General features: G+C 35.2%; 1 protein-coding gene across 1 annotated transcript; it reads right to left on the bottom strand.

Moving 5' to 3' along the window:
* Positions 1-4,673: 4,673 nt before the first annotated feature.
* LOC112460979 (lipase member H-A-like) lies at positions 4,674-6,640 on the bottom strand. Its single transcript, XM_025025980.1, has 6 exons — positions 6,487-6,640; positions 6,359-6,413; positions 6,140-6,288; positions 5,817-6,059; positions 5,234-5,434; positions 4,674-4,846 (listed from the first exon to the last, which is right to left on the bottom strand). Exons 1-6 carry the CDS (start codon positions 6,566-6,568, stop codon positions 4,674-4,676), a joined length of 903 nt encoding a protein of 300 aa, XP_024881748.1. The 5' UTR covers positions 6,569-6,640.
* Between the last annotated feature and the right edge of the window lie 4,124 nt (positions 6,641-10,764).

The following is a 10,764-nucleotide window of genomic DNA, read 5'->3' as shown; positions in this document are numbered from 1 at the left end:
GAGCACGGCGACGGACGCACGGACACTTCATATCTGTGCGAGATTCATCGAGTAAATGATAGCGGAGTAACTTTCGTAAGCGACGGTACGTCGAGCGTTGGCGAAAACAAGTGACAAGGCCGATCGCCGATAAATTAATCGTCCGCGCGTCGACTTTGGAGTTTGGAGGTACGTTATTTCGAAGTTACAACGGTCGCGCGGGTCGTGCCCAAGTACGTCACCCGATACGCCGCGCCGCCGCGGCCGCTCGCCGCCGGCTGAGAGCGGTCTAACGTGATTGGCCGGAACTCGGGGGCTCGACTCGCGAGCAGCCAATCGCGTACGACGGCTCACCTGACTGCGCGGCGGTGAGGCGCACAGAGGCGCACGAAAATAATACGCGACGCGTTCACGGGTCGGTGCGGTGCGAGACGGTGTCGATCGTGTGATTCCTCTTTCTCGTGAACGAAAAGAGATCCGGTAGCAGTGTGTTGCAAGTGCTGAATGTACGCCGAATACTCCGTTCCTTCTTGCGTTGACTGCAACGAGTGGGATGCCGTCGCCGGACGAGATAAACGCCGAGTGTGCCGTGCTGGATGTCGTACGTGTCACCCTCCCGGCTGTGATTTGGCGGGTCTCCTGCAGTGCTCCGAGATCGGTGAGTGAATTATATATATATATATGAGAAATTATTTGGAGCGAGATACATCCGAATTGTAACAGAATCGTTGTCCCGCGTGTTGCAGTGAGACGATAACCCTCGTGGGATAACCCTGCCGGCTGTGATTTGGCGGGTCTCCTGCAGTGCTCCGCGATCGGTGAGTGAATTATACATATATGAGAAATTATTCGAAGCGAGATACATCCGAATCGCGTAATAGAATCATTGTCCCGCATGTCGCTGTGAGACGATAACCTCGGATCTCGCGTCTTCTGCCTCCGTTTCGATTACTCCGAATTAGTGAATTGCGCGAGAAGACGTTTCGTAATAAATAGCGTGAATCTTTCGTTAAGTGCGGGAATTAATAATCATTTGCTTGATTGAAGAGAACGACGGTCGCGTATTTGGCGTTCTCACTTTTCTTGTCGCGATCGCGAACGAACGCGAACGAGAGAGCGTATACTTACTTGTTTCGATAAACGAATAAATATTTGAGAGTGCGAACAAGCTAAAATGTGCTTCCACGAAATTCCGCCTTTCGTTAAAGAACGGGCACATAATTCGCTCGTTCACGTAATTCGTCGTAAATGTTTCAAATTTATTCTTACGTGTGTTTCTTTATTTCTCATAATTTCTACTTTACAAAAAATTAACGTTAAATTGTAAAAATTTCTTCGCGATCGTTCCCGCAGCGCGATAATCGCGCATATCATAAAAAACGATGATCGCCACCATCGCCGCCAACGTACTTAAAAATTATAAAACATTCTCTGTTGCTTGTTCTCCGAATATTATTCGCTTTGCTTACGAAATTTTTTATAAACAAATTTATTGCCGCGCATTTCGCGCTCTTGTCTTGCAGATTTATCAGCAAGAAAAAGAAAGAATGTTGTCAATTCCATCGAGAGCGCTTTGTGGGATTATTGCTACGAAATTTTTTCTGATTGCTAACACACTCGACAGTACGTTATAAAATCGTAAATGGTATACAATTTAACATTAATTTTCTAAAGTACAGATTATGAGGAGTAAAGAAAAAGAAAGACGTAAGTGAATTTAGTAGCAATCAAAGGAAGAACATCAATTTGATCGGGGGCGCTTTGAAATTAAAATATTGACAAAAATTTTTTCTAATAATTAATACATTCGATAGTACGTTACGATACATACGAAAATCATAGCTGACACAATTTAATATCAATTTTCTGTAAAATAGAGGTTATGAGAAATAAAAAAGCATACGTGTCTTGTGGATTTATTATAGCAAAAAGAAAAGAAAGAACAACGTCAATTCGATCGAGAATGAAATAGAAATATTTTTACGAAAATTTTAACGTTAATTTTTTTCTGATACCTAATACACTCGACAGTACATTATGATACGTAGAAAATAATAACTGATACAATTTAATGTTATGTAAAGTGAAAATCATTAGAAATAAAGAGGCGTAGGATGTATGAATAAATATGAACGCGTATGGAATGCCGATGTTTTGATAAGTCGCTTAATACCTCCCGGTGTCTGACATTTACGATATTTGCCGTCTGCAAGTGCAGCTTCTGATTACCGCCGATGATAGAACTTCCATTTCACCCTGCTTGTCGATGCAAATATATGAAAGCTTTTTCGCTCTCTCCCGGCTCGGCTCGCTTGTTCTTACGCGAGAAGTAAGTTCTGAAAATTTCCGTTGCATTTTATAGAACAGAGTTAGGTACGTGACATAAAGTGTTAGAATGCATTATATTGCCGGCTGTAACATTAAAGTTGCTTTCATCTCTCTCGACGTACCTACGGCGTCGTAAGGCGAGATTTTCGTAAATTAATATCGTAAGAAGAAAGCACGTCCTCCGCCAAGAGTATCTCGCTTCTCAGATATGCAATTATTACCGTAAGAGGAGGAATATAGAAAGAGATGGAAAACATAACGCATAGAGATGCGTGAAACATTAAAGTAGTTTTTTTATTGTTTCATATTTATACAAATAATAAGCACGATTACATCGTGTTATGTACTATAGATCTGCAGATATGTATAACTTAAAACTTAAATGTACGCTTATATGTATAATATACATATATATATATATCCAGCGTTTTTTGTACAATAAATAAACTCTAGAGCATTTTTAACATAAAAATTGTCGAAAATGTTAGAAATTTTAAGAAATCCGCGAGAATGAAAATTAAATGCCCATAAGCGCGATACATTAAACCTTTGAATATTCTGAGACGAAAGGAAAATAAATTAATAATCCCAATTAAATTTGTCCATAAGCGATGCTAAATTTGGGACAATAAATTCCGGAGAATTATTCACGCGTTTTGAAACGGCGTTTAATCTTGAGATTCGGATCTCTCGAGCTACAAATCCAGAACCGAGGCGTCGGCAATAATCCTTTAACAAATGACGAGATATTGAAAAAAGTAATAACAGCCAGCGCGTGGATGTGAGAAATACACGTTCGGGTTGTAATGGAAGTCATGGGATTCTCGTGTAATCGTCCGATAAATCTGCCATACCTATGCTCGGAAAAGAATATCGTGTTCAAGCTTAATTCGAAGGTGGGTGTGATAAAAAGGGATAGTATAGCTCTCACCGATAATAGAATGGTTAGACCGCGGTCTCGTATATATCAAGCGACACGGTAGTGTCTCGCACCAAGTATGTACAGATATAATAAGGTACACATATAATGCAAGACTGAGTCTGGCCTAAGATTGGCACTTGCACTTAATTGTAAGATTTTATTGTTTAAATTAATATATTTAACATATTGATAATAATACAATCACATTTTCTTTTGTAGATATAATGTTATTTTATGACGCATGCTTGCGTTTCTATGACTACGTTTATACTGCTGCTTATATATAATCCGGTTTTATAACTACTGTATACTATCCGATCCAAAATTTTTCTTTTTTTTTATTATAATGATCATTTAAATATGAACCTATTTTGATACTCTAAACATTTGAATCAATTTTTGATATTTATGTACTAAAAAAGTTGTAGTTTAAATATCAAAAAGGCTCATATCTATAAGTGATCATTATGATCAAAAAAGAAAAATTTTGGATCGGATAGTATATGGTAGTTATTAAACCGGATTATAAGCCGCGGTGTAAACATAGTCTAATATATAAATAATTTATTTTTTATTATTAAAGTCATTCTTTTTCTAAAAATAATCAGATAACTTTGGGGTGATTTATGGGTTGCATAAATCGTTCATCTTTCATCAAAGATGACGAAAATATTGATATTAATATTAAGAAAAATAATTTATTATTAAAATTATCAAATTATACGTGCGAATTTCTCACGATATTATATTTGCAATTCTTTCAGCAAACATTATAAATTGACATAGTGTCACAGATTTCGCAAATTATATTTTACTTATTCTATTATCTATTTGACTATTTCTTATTCTTTATCCAATTGTTCGGGTCGATCTCTCTCTCTCTCTCTCTCCTCAAAAAATATTTAAAAGAATTATCATTTGCTGCAATTAAAAATTTTCAAGCAAAATAACTTTTAACACTGATTCTTAAATTTTATATATGTTAAACTCTATTCAAGATAAAAAATACGTTTTTATTGGCCTTATTTGAATAACAGATGCAAATAGTAGTTGCTTTATATATGTATATTTAAATATAAATTAACATGTAATCTTTTTTAAGAAGATGCGACTTTATAATTATCAAATGATTTGTAAAATAAGGAAAATAATCTGATAAATCTGGGACACTCATTACATACAACAGAATCATACAATTAAGATTCTCTATTTTATTACATTTATCACATTATTACATTCTTTACAAATCTTTGCTAATATTGTTATAATAAACCTTCTAATACGGCATAACTGAATTATATTGAATTTGTAGAAAGGTAAAATGACCCGCGTCTGCAAAAAAAAATGTTAAAAATTAACATTTTCTTATTACTAAAAGAAAACAATTCATACAGTTAATCCGATTACTTATGCTAAATAATTAAATAAAATATTATGTATCATCTTACATGTCTGTTGCTGTATATCCAATACCGATCTGCCCAACTTGCTTGCAATCATTTAATATAGTATTTAATATGTAGTGAAGATAGGAGGGACATTCCTTTGCAACATATGTGATAGGATGACGTTTCGATTTTGCATATAGCACGACTGATTTTTGATGACTACAGAGATCTGGTAGCAATATAACAAAATCAATTAGGATAAAACGTAAATTACCTATTTGCAATTTTATATCAAACATTTGACATAATTATTTTAAACAATGTTCGATATAATTCTTCAAACAATCGAAATAATAAAAATAACTATAATATATTCAATATACAAGTCAATAAACTACTTTCCCAATTTTCAGATTAATTGCAATTCTCTTAATTCTATTAATAATTACTTGTAACATGTCCAATAATAGATATTATTATTTATTATAGCATTGTCAACTTTTTGTAATAATGTAAAATAATACCAGCAAATTATTCATTGTTAAATATTTATTAATAAATATTATTAATATCTATTGCATGTTGACAATGCTATATTTAGTTGCATTATTATTACCAGTTTGGCTTAACGCGGGGCCAAGCAATTCACAATCAGGTTGAGGACGAGTTCCACCGTTCACGTAATAGTCCGCTGTTCCCGTAGATATCGGGGAGCCATATATACCCATGTCCGTGTGGATGACATCGACCCACGCCGCATCGTTACGCGTGAGGTAACATCCGGGAAGGTAAAAAATAGGATTCGCTGGATCTAATGCTACAAACAATAATTTTACACTTAGAAATGTTTCAAAATAATATTATATTATAATGCACCGTATATACATGAAACTACAAATTATAAATTTCTTAACAGATTTCTTGCCAACTTCTCGTTAACGTGATAATTGATAAGTGAAGGTAAAACAGGCTGCGTTTCGTTATTCACTGCCAGTACTAAAAATCTATAGTGTATGTGACGTAAACTACAGATTTTCAGTACTGGCAGTGAATATCGCAGCCATAAAATATAATTGTTATTTAAGAATAAACAATTTTAAAGTAATAAAATAATTAAAAAATAAAAATTAGAAATAAAAATTAATTTATTAAAAATAGAAATAAAACACACACATTTTAAAAATAATTTAATTATATACCTGTGATTCGATATATATTGAAGACGTTGCATTTACCGACGAAACCAGCAATGTGAGCACCCAAGGAGTGCGCTACGATGTAAATTTTTGATACATCCAGGCCGCTATCCACAAGCAATTGTATACTTCGTGCAAATAAACTTCCTACTTTTTCAGCATTTCTGAAAACGTTGTCGTAAGTGCCATTAGAGTATTTACTCCAATCGAGTAGCACAACGTTTTCCGTTCTTCCGTAACAAAGCGCTAATATAAAATTATAAACGTACATTAATTCTCATTGCTTCTTGTTGATTTTGTAATGTTTTAACATATAAACGCTATACCTTCCATCATTAACTGAACATTTGGGTCTTCTGGAAATTGCAAATACCCATAAACGTAGAATATTGTCCGTTTATTATCATCCAACACACTGAGTAACGTCTGGGGCACTGTGATGGGATAGACGATTGTTGCAGGAATTTCAATATTGCTGAAAAGCGAGAATTTACACTAATTATTATTGCTAATTATTATTTGGACATTTAGCTATAGATACAAACCATTTGTAATAGAGTAAATTGACACCAGATGCGAAATCTAAATCCGGTTGATCACCTGAGAAATAACATGCGCACGGTATTAATACGCTCTCGACGTTTGTAAAAATACGTGAAAAATACACATTTACAAGAACACGAAGAACATTGGCCGTGTATTATCCTTGTCGTAAAAAATAATGCAATATACAGATATACAACTGACGGTAACATTTTAAATGAAACTGAAACAAAGACTCTATTACAAACTGTGAGAGAGAAACACGTTTTTAATCCAGACCTCGACTGGGGCGTGCCGATATGCTACTCTACACAGAAACTCAATTCCAACGTAATATATATCCATGCCACCTGCATATAAATGAAATTGCGACATAAGTCAAATTATGCTGCATAAGCGTATACATGGCCGCCTGCAGTGCCGCATAAATTCACTTTCCATTTCCATAAAAAAATATAAATATATGTATATATTGACATTGGATTTTTTAATCATATACAATTCTATAAGCAAAAAATATTATTATAAGTAAATGTCGAGGTAAATGTCAATTTTTTTAACTGAAGCAAATATGTAATATATTTTAGTCGATATTAACTTATCGACATTATCATTAATATAATATATACGTATAGAAATATATTTTATTATATATATAACATATATTACTTTGGCTTCGTTATTATACAATTTTTTTCGTAACAATTTATGCTTCCATACTCACATTACGGTAATTTACTGACAAATGACATTCATTTTTCTTCATTCATTTTTTTCCGTTTTACCTTTTCTCATGTAGTTACGTTTGACGAACTTTATCAGATCGTTACTCCTGTAATATTAGTTTCTCTTAACGTGATGTTAAAGCAGTAACAAGTAGAATCACTAAAGAGATGTCAGATTTAAAAATGGATAAATAAGTCATATAAATCAGTTTATCTATTAGAAAATATTATTTAACCCCCTAAATCCTCTGCAATTTTTAAAATTGTTTACATATTTTATATTTAATCAAAAATTTTGAGAGAATATGGTATTCTGTATTTAAAAAAATCCTGAGAAACACACACAAATCATTAAAATAAAATCTATCTACATTAAAAATATTATATAAAAATACAAATTTGTTAATTATAATAACATTAAAATTTTTAACATTGAAACAGATTATATCGAATTCTATTTTTGGAGTTTAGAATTAAAATAAAAAATTAAATACCCTGCAGACACGCTATATAGGTAATCGTTGTCAGGAACGATGATATCTGTTACAACTTTACAACACAATAATTTTGAAACAAATCTTTCGCAATAGCTTACACGGACGTACGGAAGAATTACTGGTTGTGTTTCCGTTATATACTATAACAATTACGTTAATTAACTCTGTCGTATCTAGTCTTCTTTACGAGTACGTCGACCTTCCTGTAGGCGTTGGCACGATTAACGAATATCGTCGACCTATATGTTAGAATGTTAGATATACCGAGTATATTAATAATAGTACGTAACGAATATATATTTTAAGTATTGACGTGCTCACTTCTATACTTTCGTAGAATCATATATCATGTATTCATCTTATGTATTTAAATGGTATTTTTTATACACATATATAGGTATATAAGATACTTTATTGATATCAATCATTTTATTAAGTTTCTTTGTTTAATCATTAAGAATTGGTTAACGAATTTAATAAAATACGTGATATCAATAAAACATCTTTTATGCATATATTTGAATACACAGATAGATGAATATTTAGCCAATTCATAATTGTTGCATACGAATGCAGCGTACATGTGACAATCACTTTATTGTGCTTTATTATATTTTACGAAGCCATGGTCAGTATGTGGGTAAATTTAAATTTTAAGGTAGTTGTATCACAAAACCCATTTTCATAGGAATCTTTTAAAATTTGAACAGCATATTAATGCAAACACGCTCTACACACACGTGCAAGTAGAAAAAGCTTGACTATACCAAAGTTGAAATAATGGAAATCAAACTTAGCACTTTTTACATGTATCGTAGGACGAAAACGGCTTCCTATATCACGTTTGTAATTGTAGCGATCAAACTACTCATAGGATTTTAATGAAAAACAAAGAGATGACAAAAGAGACTTGTAAAAATATTCTTACAAAAATACAAGACCCTTATCTATTTAGTTTTGAAGCTATTGTTACACAAAGTACACAATTTCTCATAGCGATGGACGCATACGACAGCTAACCTGTAAAGATCTTGCAACACTGCGCATATGAAGATTAGATATATATGTAGTTCAGACATTGCCGCTAAGGCTTTAAGTTTTTTCTTTAATACTTTTTTTTAATTAATCTTCCTTTGTAACGTTCAACAGACATTTTCGCTTCTATTTCTTCTATTTATTCAAAATAACCTCGATAGCATACTGGTATACTGACATTACTGACGCGAGTGAAAACAGTAGAAACAGTACAAGCTCAGTCAAAAGTTTTACACAGATAAGTAGAGTTTTCATACATTATCGTATTGCAGTGTGACCATTATTTTTGACTAATACTGTCGCGATACAACTACCTTAACATGCGGTTTACAATTTTCGTGATACCTATATATTTTTTCGAAGCTATAATTGCATTATGATTATATCATCGATGGCTTTCCAGTAACATCTGCGAACAGCGTGCAACCGTGACTACCATGATTTACGCTCACACAATTATCGCGAAAAAAGTCTTCTATGAATTTGCGATATGCGCAAATATTTGATTTTTCATTATTACTCACAAACGAGAATCTTTTATCTTTGACATTAACACGCCTTTGTCTCTCAAAAAAATCTTCTTTTTCTATTAAGAGTAAAGAAAATTATCTACCTGTTTCAACTAACATTATATTAATGCATTATTTGCGTTACGCAGAACATAAGACATAAATTTCTGTGAAAATTATTTGTTGTAGCATTATACATGAAAAATATTCTAATCGCATTTCCCAGTTCCATTCGTATAGAGCTCGATAGATATATCGTCGCGTATTTTATATAAATAAATAATCCTCTAGCACCAGAGCACCTGGGCCTCGCCGCGTCGCCCCGCGTCCAGTCAAGCTGAGCCGAGTCTGAGTCGCATCTACGTGCGTGTCGCACGGACGAGATTAATAAATCGCGCGAGGGGTCTCTCCACCTTTCTCTCGCGCCGACGCGCGTGCTACCCGTGCAAAAATTTACGGGTAAGCCCATTTGCCGTAGGACCGCGTAAATCACCGTCATTGTCTTGTTGCTTTATTACCCCTGTCCAGTGGGCTTCTCTCGCGCGGCCGCTGCCACCGCGAGGGACGAACAACGCGTATTCCATGCGCGTATATGCGTGTGTACGACGCGACGTGTATGCATCGTATATACACGTATGTGCGGAACGCATCAGACCAGACGCATGCGAGGCGCATACATACGTGCACGCAACCGCAGAAGCGCGCACGCGGAGAGCCACGGCAAACGAGGCGTTAGGCTAAGTTAATTCAACCGGCTCGCCTCCCAAGTAGCCGCGCCGCGGAAAACGTGAATCGCTCGTCGGAAGTGCACGGATCGTTTCTGTATTACCCCACGGCGCGATGCGGTGCGGCAGCAGCGTAGAAGAAACTGCACGCGGCGGCGGCGGCGGTCGTTGTTGCCCGCGTCCACGGTGCCGCCAACAGTCGGGGATCTTTGATCATCAGAGGGGGATTAGGTGGATGAATATAAGTCAGTTCCCTACTCCTCCCTCTCCTCCTTTTCTTCTTTTTTTTGCTCTTTCTCCTCCTTCTCCTCCTCCTCTTCATTCTCCTGCTCCCCGCGCGGGTTCTCCACCCTACGCGAAAATGACTAATGCGTTTCGCGTACCCGAGAATTACCGCGGGGATAATGCGAAGGTATGGGAGTCCCGTCTGTCGGTGGCGCGCCTCGGGACGCATTATGTATGGTAGCCTAATTTTATTGCACCATTCAGGGAACGCCGCGCGCTCCCATCGTGCGCGGGTTTCTTTTCTCTATGGAGATTACGCGGCTCGACTCTCTTTCTCTCTCACTCTGTCTCTCTTTGGAATAATATCGAAAATTATGGTGAACACGTCGTCCTCAGGTTGTCGCAAATCGATAATTTCACCGGTGGGATCGCGGTGGGTATATTGTCACGAGAAACGAGTCTATATATATGTTTTATAGATATGTAATTTGTACAATTTTTATTATATATATCAGATATTATTAAACAGTAATCTATAATAAATATTTTAGGGGAAGTGCTATTTGCTTTAAATAATTTCGATCGATCAAATGCAATAAATAAAGCAACATACAAAGACTGTTTTAAAAAACTGTAAATTTATACTGTTTATAGTAAAATTAAATTTTGATGTAGAAAGCTTACTCAAAAGG

The sequence above is a fragment of the Temnothorax curvispinosus genome, unplaced genomic scaffold (genome assembly GCF_003070985.1).
Source record: "Temnothorax curvispinosus isolate PA1 unplaced genomic scaffold, ASM307098v1 QBEX01010941.1, whole genome shotgun sequence".
NCBI classification, from domain to species: domain Eukaryota; kingdom Metazoa; phylum Arthropoda; class Insecta; order Hymenoptera; family Formicidae; genus Temnothorax; species Temnothorax curvispinosus.
Note: the sequence above shows the minus strand (reverse complement) of the source record. Positions and strands in the feature narration are given on the sequence as shown.

Bases quoted from the DNA above. Each gene is read 5' to 3' on its own strand.
- LOC112460979 (XM_025025980.1), bottom strand. From the start codon at position 6,568: ATGTTACCGTCAGTTGTATATCTGTATATTGCATTATTTTTTACGACA. The intron at 6,060-6,139 runs GTATAGCGTTTA...ATTTTATATTAG, and splicing joins TGTTCAGTTAATGATGGAAG to CGCTTTGTTACGGAAGAACG. The intron at 5,435-5,816 runs GTATATAATTAA...TATTGTTTGTAG, and splicing joins CAATATATATCGAATCACAG to CATTAGATCCAGCGAATCCT.